The following is a 16855-nucleotide window of genomic DNA, read 5'->3' as shown; positions in this document are numbered from 1 at the left end:
AGGGGGTACTGCAGTTTTCCGTTCTATACTAATTCTTTCTACTGTTGTTTTCTCCTCTTGTGGCATTGAAAGTATCTCAAGACTCTTAGTTGTTTGGTGGCAACACGCTGCTTCCTAAAATATGGGTCTTAACCCTAAATGAGGTTTCCTTAGTTCAGTGTTGGGGTTGTGAAAAATTTGATGTCAGCCAAAGAGTTCTGAATGCCAGCCATTTACATAATCTGTTAGCAACAATATGCAGTATTTACAGTGGGCTCTGCAAAAGATGCATCAGCAGTACTCCACAAAAACGAAAATCAGCCTGTTAAGCAGAACTTACATATGCTGATTTAGTATCCACAAATGTTAGATTTTTATGCCTATTTTATATACACCTGTATACCCGAGGCCATGTAAAACTTTCTCAGGCGAAAAGGGGTTGTAAGTGGAAAAAGTTTAAGAAGCCCCGCCGTAACACATTAATACCTATTGAAGTTTGAAACCTGATCTCTTCTGTACGAAAAATATATCTTCCAAAGCAAGTACCAATAATATGTGGAAGACCTTTAATATCAACCTCCCTAAATCATTTGAGTTTCTCTTTGACCATTCTCCCCTCTACACATTTTGGGACTCTACAATGAATTACATTGTAGTCGGAAATATGTTGGATTCTTAATCAATACAAATAAATCTAATCAACACATTTAGGAATAAGACGAATGCAATTATATGTTTGATCACATAGTTTGAGGGAAGTAACCATGGAGTTACAAATATCTAAGATCCACAGCAACATCTGTGTTATCTCAGTGAGCTTTTATATGCCTAGCCTTCTAACCTCTATTCTTGCTTTCCCTTCTAGTAGTACCTAGTTCATCTTCAGAAAGCCTAGGGAGGAAGAAATGTAGCTTAATTTTTTATGGAAACTCAACAAAGATGAATAATACTTACCTGAAAAATATTACCAGTAAAGATGAAAAATATTGGAGCGAAGCAACCATATATAGGGCATTAAATCTTAATAATTTGAATATGTCATCAAGGCATTTTGTCCTGGTTTCGCTGGGTATTTTGTTCTGTTACATTTCGTCATTTCATTTCTGTGGTTTTTCCAGTTTGTTGGAAGATCTTTAAAAACAGGCCTGACTTTCTTCAGATAGGGCTTTCTTCCAACATTGCAGCATTTCCCAGGGGAAGTGCAAGAAGCAGACTTCTCTAATTTAAAACTCCATGGAACAAGATTTCAGGACTTCATTCATTGGCTAAACACTTAAAAGCCAGTAACAGGTTTCTTCCTTGGGGAAAAAATGACAGGGTGATATGTTTTATCTCATGACTCAAATTCCAAAAAGGCTGGGAAATGACTTTTTGTTATATATATATTTTTAATGAAAGTTTGCAAGGCGGACAAGCTCAGGTTTCAAACAAGCACTGAGTAGGACCCCTAGAATCTGAGTAAAATCTAACCAGTGTGATTTTCCTGACCACAGCAAAACATCTTAAAGGTAGCATGCACATATTTCTGTGGAAGCAAGCCAGGAGTGGTGTTCACAGCTGGTGTGTCATCTTTGCAGAGGGTTAGAATACAAACTTAACTGGTGAAAATGCACAAGACTCTGCGAACTGACCCTTGGACAATGGAACAATGTTCAATCTGACCTAGGGATGTTGGATATTATGTAGAATAATAATACATTATAATACACTTTTATTTATATTCCTCCCTTCTCCCCATAATTGATTACAGCATTTACATACATAGGCAAACATTCAATACCTTTACTATCATGTACAATGAGACACACAAAGACAAAAGCTTCTCCTTTCATTTCCGGCTTCTGGAGGCAATGCTCATCTCTGGTTCTGGGGAGGTGCTTTTCTCTATTTTCATACCAAGAAGCCTGCGTTGTCACCTCCTGGTTGTGTGGCTGGCAAGATTGCTTGGAGCTCTCTTTGCCTTTTCCTGCCGAAGCGGTACCTATTTATATACTCACATTTGCATGTTTTCGAACTTCTACATTGGCTGGAGCTGGAGCTGACAGATGGGAGCTCACCCCGTCTCATGGGTTTGAACTGCCAACCTTCAGGTCAGCAATTCAGCAGCACAAGGGTTTAACCCATTGCGCCACCACAGTCCCATAACCCCAGTGCCCTGCACTGATTTGATTCCAGTTCTGTAGCTGCATCCTTGAGCTGAAACAAGTTTGAATCTATCCTAATTTGGTTCTTTGCTTTTCTCATGTTTTGCTATGGAAGTGCTGGCCAGATCTCAAATAGAAGACCTGTCACATATCACCTTAGAATCCTGGTCATACTCATATATCACATTGGAATCCTGGGAGCAGTGGTTTTTAAAGGTCTTTAGCTATAACAACAACAACAACTTTATTTTTATACCCACCTCCATCTCCCCGAAGGTACTCGGGGTGGCTTACATGGGGACGGGTCCAATCAACATAGCTAAAATATAAAATATGAACATACTAAGTACACACATAATACATAGAAGTGCATAAACAATAACAGAAAAACAGGAGCATTATATATATAAAAAAAGAGTACTGGTGCCTCACCAAAGTCCACCTTCCAGGATTCCATAGCATTGAGCCACAGAAGTTAAAGTGTCAAACTGCAGTGTCGAGCCAGCATGTGTTTTGTATCAAGTTGTGAGTCTTAGGGATAATCATCATCATTGCATTAGGTAATGCTATTTCTTTGAAATGTTTAAGGGTCTTGCAAATACGAAAATGCTCGTGGATGGCAACACATCATTATGAACAAACTTTAGGAAGTATGAAAACGCTAATTTGCTCAAAATTGTCAAGTCCAATAAAATTTGTTTACATCATTTGTGGTCCACTATCTTCAGCAATGTACATATTTGCTCTTAAAGAGTTACCAAGTACGCAGTGAGACTTAGTGGTGATCACTTTATAGATGACTGTAGGGCTCTTTATAATGTCACAGACTACTGACCACAAGCAAATTCAACATGCATCACCCTTCTTTCCCTGATCCCCTTTATCTCAGGACTCCTAACTTTCTCTCACTTGCAGTCCCGTCCGCTGTTCCCATGATGCACCAAGTGAGTCGAACAATGAGTAGCATTACTTTATCTTGGCCACAGCCCGATCAACCAAATGGGATCATCTTGGACTATCAACTGCGCTATTTTGACAAGGTAAGGTTTGTGGCAAAAAAAGGTGTTATTTTGCAGTTCGGGGTGGTCATTCTGGGCAGCAGGATAAGAAGAGCCAAAAGTAGCTGTAAGATAATGAGATCAAGGTTAAAAACAAAGATTTGAACATTGGAAATTGTTGTTTTGACGTGTAAGAAGGTACTTTAGTTTTAACTGGAGAACTGATAGTGATATCTGGGGTAGATTTTTGTATCAAAATTCTGACCTCAGTTCATTTCTGGTACTCAGAGCAAATACTGGATTCAGAATTATTTAATTCAAAGCATGTACTCTTAGCAGTAATATTCTAGGGTATGAGGGGAAATTTGTTTTGGAAGCCTAAAGCCTGCTAACCCCTGCTCTAGAAGAGGTTACATATCTCTAAGTGATTTATCTACCTGCCCACTCATCTACCTACCTTAAAGCATTTATACTTTTCCTCTCAACCCACCAGGGAGTCCATGGCAATGCACAATGGATGAATACATTTATAACATTGAATACATGAATAAAAACTTTGAAAAATGGAGTGAAATTACTCATTTAAAAGTGCAGGCAGTTCAGACAGCCCAAGCAGCCACTCCTGGTTTCAAAGGCTATTCAAAATGAAGTGCAGCAGTCTTCCAGAACTATAGCTTGTAAGGGTTCTTACTGCTGGTAGGAATGTGAACTTACTACTGATGGAATTAAGTCCTTTTGTCTGAAAAAAACATGTTCCTAACTTACTTTAGCAGGTAACTGGGGAGCTAGTGGCATGTGGCTTCTTTCTGAATAATTTCAGAAAAAAAAGGAACTGGGAAGAGCAACCATGGGAATGGTATAATTTAATAGTATCCAAGGGCAAGATGGATGGATGGTAGAAGTGATTGGTTTGACCTTGAAGGAGCTGGGGATGGCGACAGCCGACAGCGAACTCTGGCGTGGACTGGTCCATGAGGCCACGAAGAGTCAGAAGCGACTGAACGAATAAACTACAAAAAATAGTATCCATCCACACCAGAGCAGCTCCATTACCTGAGTGGGACAGCAGTGGCTTTGGAGGTAGCAGTGTAGGTCTCTCCTACCACATTTTGTTTCAGAGTTTTCATGCTCCCAAATGATACAGAGAATTACTTCCATTCCAGTAAGGTTATATACATACAGGCTTTTAATAGCAAGAAAGCATGCTTCCTGTTGGTAAAAGTTTGAACACAACAGAGTATGCTTTAAGCAATTTTTGCATAATTTAACATGGCAGCATTCTTCCATCTCTTAATGCAAATGATGCCTTGTTTCTCCTTCAGTTATCTGTCTACACTTCAACACCGAAATACAGTAGCAGGGCTATTGGACAGACTCAGGATCAGATCAAAAGTGCAGGATGGAGCTGTTCACTGATAGCAAAATTATTTTGCAGCCTGGATGGAAACTAGTGCTGAATAAGAGGGAGGTCAATTATGTTTCTCAGCTTTTCTTTATTGATTGTTGATTCCTAGTCAGAAGACGAGGATAATTCATTCACCCTCACCAGTGAGACTAATATGGCCACTATCTCCAATCTGAGCCCAGGGAAGATATATGCCTTCCAGGTGCGAGCACGGACAGCAGTGGGTTATGGGCCATACAGCGGAAAGATGTATTTCCAGACACTGGTGGGAGGTAAGTGATGTACTTCATGACCTTTCAAATCTAACGTTGTCTGCTTCTCATGCACTTATTGATCTGAAGTTCTGATTGTTGTTTGTCACCTTTTTGCTCATGCTTCATAAACCTTTGCAACATTCTTATAGCTCACAGATAAATGCATTTCATTGTTGTCTAGCCTTATTTTAGAGCACAGATCCCCTTATGCTGGCATGCTATTTCAAAAAGATATCTGGTTATTTCATTGAGGTTTACATAAAAATGTTCTATTGCATTGCCATCTATCTTGTGGGGAAGTGCAAGGCCATCAAAATGTCATCAAAATAGTGAGATTGAGGAAGGATTTGGGGAAATAGATTGATTAAAAGTGAATATTAGGATGCTGATACGATTATGCTGGGCAGTGGACAGACTTACAGCAAGAGACACAGTCCAGTATGTGAATGTATTTCTGTCCTGATAACTGAAGGACTTGATAGGACCCTATTATACTTGGTCAACCACATAAAACATGGAACCAGAAAGACTTGCTCTTAATTGCTTGTTGTCTAAATACATTGTAATCATCATTTGGAAAACTTTATTACTCTAATGGGTATAGAAAAACCATATGGCCAATTCTTTGTAAGCAGAGTTATCCTGGAGATTGAGGGCACAAAACAACAAGAAACCTTTGAAATGAAATGTTTTGAAATGCTCCTGGCCCTCAGAGCTCTGAACAGGGTAGAAAGGTATGTGTAGATGTTTCATGCAGGCCTGTAGCGAGGGGGGGGGGGGTTAGGGGTTCAAATCCCCCCCGCCCAAATTTTTCAAGTTAAAAAAAAACCTGTTTTACTCATGAATTTTAACTGATTAACCAAATCCCCATGCTAAGTCTATGAGACACAAAACATTAAGAGTCCCTCTAGGCACTATCTCAAGCAGATATTGACAGGTCTATAGCTGGGGGAGGGGGTGCTAGGGGTTCAACCCATCCACCCCCACCCCCGAAATTTTCAAAACCCCTCCCGAAATTTTTTTCTGGCTACAGCCCTGGTTTCATGGATGTATTTATGGTGAAAAAGACAAGGGCTTTCTGAATGAGAACATAGTTTGGAATGACCCTTTCTGTTTTAGGTGAACGATCTGAGATGGTACAAGACCGGCTGCCACTTATTGTGGGTTCAGCACTTGGTGGTCTGGCTTTCCTTGTAATTGCTGCCATTGCCATCCTTGCCATTGTCTTCAAGAGGTGAGTCCTCTGTCCCCAGATCTTTGTGATCAACATATATCCACCTTTCAAGGTATGGAGATCCAATATAGTGTAGAACAACTGTTCCCCAGATACTATGCTCTGCATCTCCATGGGAGTCTCATCCAGGTGGAGTCATTTTGAGAAATTTGTTTCACACCTTTCTCTGAAGTTGAATGCTGCTTCTTGTTTTCCAAACACTGCTGTCTCTTTCTCCTTGCCATTTTAAGGCCTAATAACATAAAGGTGGCAAGTTTTGGTTTGTTTGTATGTCTTTGCTTGTGATCTCGGTATGTATATGCATGTGTCATATCCTGTTGCCTCCCACTACTCAATTCTGCCTTGTTTCCAGATGTATTTCCAGTTAGAACAGTGGTTTTCAACCTGTGGTCCCCAGGTGTTTTGGCCTACGACTCCCAGAAATCCCAGCCAGTTTACCAGCTGTTAGGATTTCTGGGAGCTGAAGGACAAAACATCTGGGGACTCACAGGTTGCGAACCACTGAGTTAGCAGATCTCAGTCTCTTTGTGTCTCTTCCCCAATACCTCATTTTGACTGCAAAAATACTCTTCTTTGAAGTGTAGTGCTAATTAGCAGTGATAGTATAGCTGTATATGTTTCTTTGATATGAGAACATCCCCCGACCCACTGGTATCCCCTCATTTCTCAGTCACCTTTGTTGGGCAGCAGAAGTACATAGATTGATGAAAATGCAAGGTTTCAAAGTTGGAAATACATTGGAAACAGGCAACATTAGGAGGGGGCAAAAGAGACCAATCACACTCACATCTAACAACCCCAGCTCCTACCATGAGTATTGTATTTCCACTCCATCAGTAGTTGGTTCTGGCCAATACCAGACCTAGAATCATAAGATTGGCAGTGTCTCAAAGAGCTAATCCACTCGGCCAGTACAATAAGCCTGCTTTTACGGCACTCCTTTTTAGTGCTGCCTTCTGTGATTTCTATTTGCTCATCATTACCTTCTGGCTTATGTGATGTCTTGAGTTTAAGTCCTGTTACTATAAAAAGAGATAAAATATTTCTTTTTTCACACAATGCAGCATTTACTACCTTTTTCCAATTCTACTTTAGACTGAAAGTAAACTCCATTGAACTTGGTGGCATTTGAAGCTAAACGAAACAATTTTATTGATCAGCCAATTGGAGGTGGTATTCACTTTTGAGTAGTCATGCACAGATTGTGCTATTAAGAATCTTTTTTTAAAAGTCTTAAATTAAATGACTTGGAATGCACTTCATTTAGCATTGATCTTTTAGCCTTCTCAGCAGCTTTCTCCACTTCTCTTATAGCCTCTTTGAAATGAACCATCTTTCTTGACTTTCCTCTTTCTACAGTAAGAGGCGAGAGACTCCCTACACAGATCGCCTGCAACAATACATCACCACCCGGGGTAAGTAGTGCAGCAGTTATTATTTGTAATAGTCTCTCTCCTACCGATATAAAGAATATTTGAAATATGTGAGAATTGTTTGGAAAAATACATTTCTTAAATATCATTGGACTCAATTGAGGCAAATCCTGAACTTATAAGAAATCTTCACAGTTTAGGACTTACTTTGCATGAAATTTGCACATTGTATTTTTGTGCACAAAACAGATTTTCTGTGCAAAAAGGCCACCTGTCAGTTTTGAGCATAATAAGTCCTGAACAGCAAATACTTTGCAAAACTGCAGTTTGCAAGCTCTTTCTTGCAGTGGGATGAAATTTGCTAAACTTGCTTTTTTTCTTCTCTCACAAACAAAATTATCAAATGATTTAATCCTGCTCTCTATTATGCAACTCTGCTATGTGATTGACACTGGAGTATCTCTTCTCTTTTTCAGGTCTTGGAGTCAAATATTACATTGATCCCTCCACCTATGAAGACCCCAATGAAGCTATCCGAGAATTTGCCAAGGAAATTGATGTGTCTTTTGTCAAGATTGAGGAGGTCATTGGATCAGGTAACAAAGGAATCCTTTCCCATTTCATCTGTCCCATCCTGCTTCAGTTAAGTTTTGCCTCATATGCTTGTGATTCTAAAAAAATAATTAACTTTCCTAGGATGATTCTCAAATGTTCTCCTTTCCCTTCAGCTAATGTTGCAGTTTGTTCACCTGGGCAGCAAGAGTACAAGAGAAATGGCCCTACTGTTCATCTGGGTTTTCCCCCTAGCCACATTTATAATAGCACTTTGCTAAAGCTATATTTGATTGCCTTCATCATGTAAGCTTTATTTTGAATGTTTGAGGAATGTAAGCAGAGTGAATAGGAGAGTGAGGCATTAGAGACATTAAAAGTTGCGAACTCGCAATCTTACTGACTATAGACCTTGAATATTACATAGATCGCCATAGAATCATAGAATCATAGAATCATAGAATTGGTCTTCCCTCTGCCTGATGTGGTGTTTTCTCAATCCCCGATCACTGGTAGGAGAGTTTGGAGAGGTCTGCTTTGGGCGCCTGAAGCCTCCGGGGAAGCGAGAATATACAGTAGCCATCAAGACTTTGAAGGCTGGCTACTCCGATGAGCAACGTCGGGAATTCCTAAGCGAGGCCAGCATCATGGGACAGTTTGAGCACCCGAACGTCATCCGCTTGGAGGGTGTGGTCACCAAGAGCCGACCCGTCATGATTGTCACAGAGTTTATGGAGAATGGCTCACTGGATTCCTTTCTACGGGTACAGCAAACTCTATTCTTCAAATTATTCTACGCTTTTTTGCAATCTTCCCTACCACTGTTATTTTATCTATATTCATATACACAAATAAGTGAGATGGATCCTTAAACTATTCAAAGTGGCATTAATTAATATTGTCTTCTTATTGTTGATTATTAAACAATCAATAGTGATATCCACATCTTTCAAAACGATGTGGATATCAGTAGTTTTACTATTAAAATTCTTGTTGCTCTATGTCTTCAAGTCGTTTCCAACTTATGGTGACATTTTCATGGAGTTTTCTTGGCAAGATTATTCAAAGGAGATTTGCCTTTGCCTTCTTTCTCTAAGAGTATAGTTTGCCTTAGGTCATCCAAAGGGTATTTATCGATGAGCAGGTATTTGAATTTGGTCAGCCACTTGATCATGCTGGCTCTCTTCTATAAACATTACTCTGGCATATATCAATGTAATGGACACCAGAGATATTATTGACTTTTGCTCAATTTGACCCATCGGAATAGGGATTTTAAAATATATCTCTTTTAAGCCTACAAGAAAATGCTAGTTCTCTTGTAAATTTCCGGGTTTAATATTCCCAAACCATGAGAAGTTTGAAGCCATAAATGTACAGTATTTTATTAGACTGTTACCTATTGACAATTAACATTTTTTACTCCTATATCCCTGATTGTTATAATAATTTAATTTAAATAAGTGGTATAAGTTCAGCAGGATTAGATTCAAGTACATTCAAGCTTGGAGTATGCCCGTGTAATCAATAGGAATATATAGCACAACTATGTTAAGTATGGTAGTGGTTTAAGCAATCAACCTATGAATCCTATGCAGTATATTTACAAGTATTAGTGTGGCACTTTTACCAGTTGGTAGTGTATACACTTATTTTTAAAAAGAGTTCCCTAAGTAGAGTGGCGAAAGGCAAGAGCTCAACCTTCCTTGGGAAAACACAAAGACACAACAACTCCCCCTACTGTCTCCACTGCAATCCCTCCTTTGGCCTTTTTGAATGCATTGGTGAAAAAATAATGACAGCAGTGGCCAGGGTAGCTAACCCCCTGAGATGGCATAGATGCAGTCCCTTCTCCATGGAATGACCCTCAACTTATCCATGGATCATATCAACATCCATAATTTTGGCCCTAAATCCAACCTTTGACTAATACATGAGGTTGATTTATATATAGAGAGGTATTTAAGTAGTGCATCAACCCATCTAAATCTTAATGCAATCGTAATTCTATTAGAAATTTTACCAAATTCCCAGAACTGATTTTGCAGTTTAGAAATAACTTGTTAAAATTCTAGTAAAATTGAGCTTTAGGCCAAGAATCTTCAGGGCTCATTAATATCTGGACTACATAACCACCAGATCTACACTGCCCTATAATCTAGTTTCTGAATCGCGATTATCTGCTTTGAACTGGATTATATGAATCTACTCTACCATATAATCCAGTTTAAAGCAGATAACTTGGATTCAGAAACTGGATATATAGCAATGTAGATGGATCCGGAGATAAGTGGACAAACCAGTCTTTCTGATTCATGTCACTTTTGTTTGCTTGTTAATTTCCACAGTAATCTCTGATTTGAAAATTAACACTCAAGTATTTATTTAAATTCATTTTTAAACCTTTAGGACTCAACTATTATATATATATATTGAACCAAGAGTGTCCAAATTTTTCCAGCAGAACTTTGAACATTGGTAGACTTTCATTTCTTATTGGTGAGGTCAAAAGTCGAAGGAGTTAACATTAAAGTTGGATGGGAGAATATCTCACCTATTCAGTTATTGTTATTATTATTAATTTTAAAACCAGAGACAACTGCTTTTCAAGTTATCATGTGAAACACTTCCAGCTATGTTTTCCTATGTGAACTGGCACCATATTTGTTCCCACTGGATACAGTTCTTTTTTCCTTTCCTGTAAACTCTCCAGCCAATTGCTCAGGGACTGGCACGAATCCTGGGTCCACCACACTGATTAGCACCACCATAGACCATATGGAAAACAAAAGTGACAACATGAAACTATCTAACAATAATTTTCTAATCTGAGGAAGGTGGGGCAGCTATGAAGACAGCCTAATATCCCAGTACTGGCAAGGATTTACCCATCTTCTAAAATCTGGAATAAAATGTTTACATTTAACTCTCAATTATCAGATATCTTTTTTTAGGGACTATGGAAATCATTGATAAATAAATGTTTTCAGACATGGCTTTTCTTTCTTTAAAAATCCAGTTAACGGTAATCCATGTAGGAGATATTATCCCAGTTTTTTTATCATGTCAAAGCAATTTGAGAATACACTGCAAGTCGCTTTTGGTATGAGAGAATTGGCCATCTACAGAGATATTGCCCAGGGGACACCCAGATGTGTTACCATCCCAGTAATTCTGTTTGACTCATTATGTTTCCAGTTCTCATGATAGTATCCAAAAGTTATTATAAAACCTTAAAAACTGTAACTAGTTTGAAAGTCTATACTTAGATCTCATGAAATGTCAGTAATTTGAGACAAGCTCAGAACTTAACTAGAGACCCAATGGCCAATTCACTTTGTTATTCCAAAAGTCTTCCACAATGATGCTTAGTGGATCATCTGTATCTACTCTACCATGAATCTGCAGAAAATATAATTTTGTCTAGGGACCATTCATTAGCTTGAGTTCTGCTTCCTGTGATTACTGACTGTCATCCCCATTTTCTTTCCCCCTTTTTCCTGCTAAGCCTTACTTCTAAATAGCTGGCTGAGAGGAATGAGGAATGGCTCCAGGCAAGCGGATCAGTATAGGCATGCAGTGATATAACAGAAATGTACTCACACATACGTTTTCTTTCATTAGTCACTGTCATGTAAAGAATATAGACAAATAACACAGCAAGTTTTGAAAAGAGGAAAGATTAGGGAGTTGAAAACATTCCACTGTAGAGATGATCAAGGAGTTTTTAACCCATTCCAATGTCTCTTCTTTTTCCTAGAGACAAGTGTTATTAAAAAAAAAACCCTCTTCCCCCTCCATGCCTAGCTTTTGATTAGACATCCCCATGACTCCCATTTTTTCCATTCAAATGAGAATTGCTGCATTTGTAAGCCTTCGGGAATCACATTTCTCTAAACCAGGATTGGGAGTCATCTAGATCAGTGGTTCCCAAACCTTTTTGGTCATGCAACCCTTCAGAGGTCTCCCTCCCACTCCTGTGGAACCCTTCATCTATCCCTGATTTCTACAAAGCATTACAAAAGTTTCTCCTGCTTTCAACTGAGTGTTTTGTGTAACATTGCAGGTTTGGAAAAAATGAGAATACATATTGAATATAACCACAAACATTTATTTTGGTCCAAGAAAATATTGGATCCACATCTAATGTGATTAATGAAATGCTTTCATTTCTGTCCTTGAATTAGTTTTGAAATTAGGCTTTATGTTTGAGAACTGAATACGTCAATCTGGGGCAGCATCCAACTTCTAAATTTGTTTTTGGTGTTTTATTTTAAAACCTGGATAAATTTAATTTTAAGTTTTTTTGTGGAACCCTTACGATTCTTTTATGAAACCCTAGGGTTCCATGGAACACTGTTTTGGAACCACTGTTCTAGATCATGTTGCCATGATCATGTTGCTTTATGCAACACCCCAGAGTCTCCCACAATCCCTGGAAATAACTCTTGGGGATTCAGATTTGATCCTGAGGTTTGCTTTTTTTTTTTTTTAAACTACCCAACGAAATATCTAAGATGGATAAAAACAAAACAATGAAAGTTGTACAATTGAATTTGGATTACTCAAAACGTGTGGGTCACTGCTGAAAGAACTCTACAGCCTGCCAGTGGTGTCCAAACTTTCTTGGCAATCCTTTATATGTGACAACCCCTGTTGTAAAAACAATGTTCCTGGTTACTCACCCCCCCAAGTCGAAAGAGAACTGGTGAGACCCACAATGGCTCAGGGGACATGAATTGGTCCCCATACCGACCCAGGCTGCCCATTACTGAACAAAAGATTAAGTTTCCACACGCAGCTGCCAGCCCTGGCAACCAGCCACTATTACAGACTGATCACTTAGAAATAATGTTAATGGCAAGTGCCTCAATCTCTTTCCATTTTATCCAGTGCAGCCAGTTCTTGTTACTAGCACTGTGAATGTTAGTGAATTTTAAGATGGATTGCTACATTTAATCTGACGTGTTGAGCCCAAGTTCTGACTTCAAACATCCCTAGTAGATGTTTTATAGACTTCTCTTTCTTTTGGCACAATCCTATTCACTATGCATAATAACTATGCTTGCAAAGGTTTCTGTAGACAGAATTTCAAACAACAGCAGGAAAAGTTCAATATAGCCCTTTAACTGTTAGCAGATATGAAAACCTGAGCTGTATATGTTTACGTTAAGATGGAGAATTGTTTAACAGATTACGTTATTGTTATGTTAATCATAAATAATAAAATCCCAAAGTTGGAAGGGGGTCTCTTGGCCATTGGGTCCAACTTCCTGCTCAAAGCAGAGATCCCTAACAAGCTGCTGTCCAACCTCTTTTTGAAGATGTCCAGAGAAAGAGACCCCACCAGCAATTCTGGTTCCAAGAAGTTCCTTCTAATGTTCAATTAAAACCTACCTTCCTGTAACTTAAACTATTAGACCTGGTTTTATGCTCTGGAATAACAGAGAGCAAACTTCCCACCTTCTCTCTGTGACAGTCTTTTAGGTATTTCAAGAATGCAAACATGTCACCCCTGCCATAATACAATATGGAGGACCTTCTCACAGCGACACCTGAAACACACCAAGTGGCCAGCTTCTAATCAAAGGAAATTTAGTACAATGTCAAGTTTTAAACTTTGTTTGTGGCTTTTCTATACATTATAATTGTATTTTCAATTTGCTTCTGACACAATAAATAAAAATAACCCCTAATCTTCCTTTCGCTAGGCTCAACATGCACTTCTCTTTCAACATTTCACCCTATATTTGTTTTCCCTATCTCTTACCTTCTTTGTTGCCTCCGACTTTTCTATATCTTTTTAAAACAGAGTGGTCCAGAACTGATCATAGTACTCCAGTCGAGGCCTAACTAACACAGACTTCATTGGATCTATTATTGCCCTTCTCTTAGAAACTACAGTGATTTAATGCAGGCCTTCTTAGCTGCAGCATAACATTGCTAGGTCATATTCATTTTTCTGATCAACAATAATCCCAAGGTCCTTTTCAGATGCACTATTACTAAGCCAAGTATTCCCAAACGTTTAAAGTATGCATTTGGGTTTTTGGGGGTACATGTAGAACTTTACATTTGCCTCTGTTGAAATTCATCCTATTAGTTTCAGCTCAATTTTCCAGTCCTTTTGGATTCTGTTCCGGTTTTGCAATGTGTCCCCTACCCCTCTCAGTTTGAATCATCTGCAAATTTAGTAAGGATTTTTTTTTACTTATCATTGATAAATATGTTGAAAAGTGTTGGTCTCAGGACACAACCCTGTGGCACTTCATTTGAAACTTCCCTCCGGTTTGAAACATAGCCATTGGTTATAACTCTTTGAATATGCTTTTTCAACAGATTGCACTATGTAACAAAATTTGTAAAACAAAAATATGTTCCTTGTTTGAAAATATTATTTACTGTTTAATTATGTGGTACTTACTTTGAAATTAATTGTTATATTCCAGAAATTTTATCATTGTGCCTGCCATAAACTGTGTTGAATTGGTTGAGACTCTAGGAGATATTCATTGAAAAACTAGCAAAATATGCTGCAGCATGTCCCACAAAAACAATTTTGCAGTTTAATACACTTTTTCCATGTTTTTATGATAGAACCAATTAGGAAATGATATTTATAACTCAGGAACAAAATCATGTTACATAGTGTTATATATTTGTATAGTGTTTCCATTTAGTTCACGTTTAATTACTTTGTTCATCAAATTATAATGGGAGACTTCATCAAGTGTTTTGCTGAAATCCAGATAAGTGACACTTTGCAGTCCCCTCCACTAGTTGTGGGGGCTCTGGTAAGTTTATAGTAGGCTAAGGGTCTTTCCACAGAGCCATATAACCCAGAATATCAAAGCAGAAAATCTCACAATACCTGCTTTGAACTGGATTATCTGAGTCCACACTGCCATATATTCCAGTTCAAAGCAGATAATGTGGGATTTTATTCAGCTTATGGAAGGGGCTTGAGATGATGATAATAGATAGATAGATAGATAGATAGATAGATAGATAGATAGATAGATAGATAGATAGACATAAAAGTAATTGCTAGCTGGGTTTTGTAAAATGTATCTCAGTCATGTACAAATTGCACTCTTCTATAGGATCATGGGTGCCCCTGGTGGTGGCACAGTGTGTTAAAGCACTGAGCTGCTGAACTTGCAGACCGAAAGGTCCCAGGTTCAAATCCCCGGAGTGGAATGAGCACCTGCTGTTAGCCCCAGCTCCTGCCAACCTAGCAGTTCGAAAACATACAACTGTGAGTAGATAAATAGGTCCCGATCCGGCGGGAAGGTAATGGCGCTCCATGCAGTCATGCCGGCCACATGACCTTGGAGGTGTCTACGGACAATGCCGGCTCTTCGGCTTAGAAATGGAGATGAGCACCAACCCCCAGAGTCGGTCACGACTGGACTTAAGATCAGGAGAAAACCTTTACCTTTACCTTATAGGATCATGATGTTCAGCTGGGGCTTCCTAGTTTGACCAAACTAGGTTAAACAACAAAATATTAAGACTGGTTCCACAAATGTACGTTTCAAGCCTGAAAGCACTGCAGTACAAACTACTGTTTTTGAGTGTAGAGAAACAGGACATCTATTAACAAGGATAAATTTAGCTATGATTTGAAGGAAAATGTAAATACTTAATCGCACAATCTCGCTTATTCATTTGCCTTGAATAAATGCATTCTGACTTGCAGAAATGAATTTATTTTCCTACGATCTACCATGAATGAATTAGAGCAATTAGCAAACATTATTTCAGTGGCCTAAACATCATGGTTCATTAACAAAATAGGCTAATAGGAGTATGATGACTCTGAACTCTTAATGGATTTGGTGATAATGACAATTTTTCTGAGATCTGACAATACTCTTTACAGAGAAAACCTCGTTTATAACATCAAGCAGAGGTTTTGGAACATATATTTGTTTAGGAATATGTCTTATAGAATTCAGCAAGCAATCCTTTTAAGTCAGAAGCCCTTTTATACTTTAAATTCCAAAAAGGCTTTCTCACTTCCTTTGATACTTAACTTTCAAAGAAAGTATTTTGTTCAGAAATCATGTTTTGCATGTTGATACAGTATTTGTATTATTAAACACAAATGTAAATTCAAACGTCTGCAGTGAACAGATCCAATCTTCAGATCCACAAGCCATTTCCTGTTTAGCATTAGTTAACTTTTTATTTGAAGGTACATTTTCTTGGTTTACATGACATTGTTAATTTGCTTATCGCGTTTATTACCTTTTCAATCAGTGCTCTCTTTGAAGTTGTCTTTTCATCCCTTTTCATCTGCTTCTCCGACTGTTTAACATTTCCGATGCTTCCATGTCATTTGCATTTCCTTGTATTTAGTGTTTGAGACACATAGACAGACATTTTTTTTAGAACATCATTATTTTTCTTGAGGGGTCCTTGGTTTTTATAATTTTACTTTGCAGGTAAACACTTCACATGACTGAAAATTCGTTTATATAAAATATGCCCTATACCTAAAGAGCTAACCTTGTAAATGGCAAGGTTTCTCATTGGTGTACTACTTTTGTACCTTTAGGGATTGTTTTGCATAAAGGACCATTCAGTCATGTCAGCCACATTTGTTCAACTGTTTGTTCACATTATGGACCGTAATAAATATTGTTGTTGATTTGGATGACAAACATGCAAGTTTTACCATCTTAATAAGAAATAGGCCTTAATTCTATTTGCCTGATTTGTCTTACTCAGAATAACTGTTCATTTATAAATAGGTCTCTTAGATTTTTACTGTCTCGCAACTCATTGTCCAATTAACAAAGATTTAATCCCTCTTGTGTTAAAATAGTAATTATTTAATATCATTTATAATATTGAGCCCCCGCTGGCGCAGTATGTTAAAGCACTGAGCTGCTGAACTTGCAGACCGAA

General features: G+C 38.3%; 1 protein-coding gene across 3 annotated transcripts in view; it reads left to right on the top strand.

The window, feature by feature from the left end:
* LOC100566394 (ephrin type-B receptor 5) overlaps positions 1-16855 on the top strand; it is a 202174-nt gene that overhangs the window by 175513 nt on the left and 9806 nt on the right. For all 3 annotated transcript variants that reach the window (XM_062971697.1, XM_062971698.1, XM_003227578.4), the window contains exons 8-13: positions 3039-3163; positions 4636-4798; positions 5900-6014; positions 7374-7429; positions 7864-7983; positions 8456-8703. In XM_062971697.1, coding sequence (XP_062827767.1) covers positions 3039-3163; positions 4636-4798; positions 5900-6014; positions 7374-7429; positions 7864-7983; positions 8456-8703 — 827 coding nt within the window. The remainder of the gene's footprint in view (positions 1-3038; positions 3164-4635; positions 4799-5899; positions 6015-7373; positions 7430-7863; positions 7984-8455; positions 8704-16855) is intronic.

Source organism: Anolis carolinensis, chromosome 2 (genome assembly GCF_035594765.1).
Source record: "Anolis carolinensis isolate JA03-04 chromosome 2, rAnoCar3.1.pri, whole genome shotgun sequence".
In the NCBI taxonomy this organism is placed as follows: domain Eukaryota; kingdom Metazoa; phylum Chordata; class Lepidosauria; order Squamata; family Dactyloidae; genus Anolis; species Anolis carolinensis.
The sequence above is the reverse complement of the archived record's forward strand: the minus strand, read 5'-3'. Positions and strand labels throughout refer to the sequence as shown.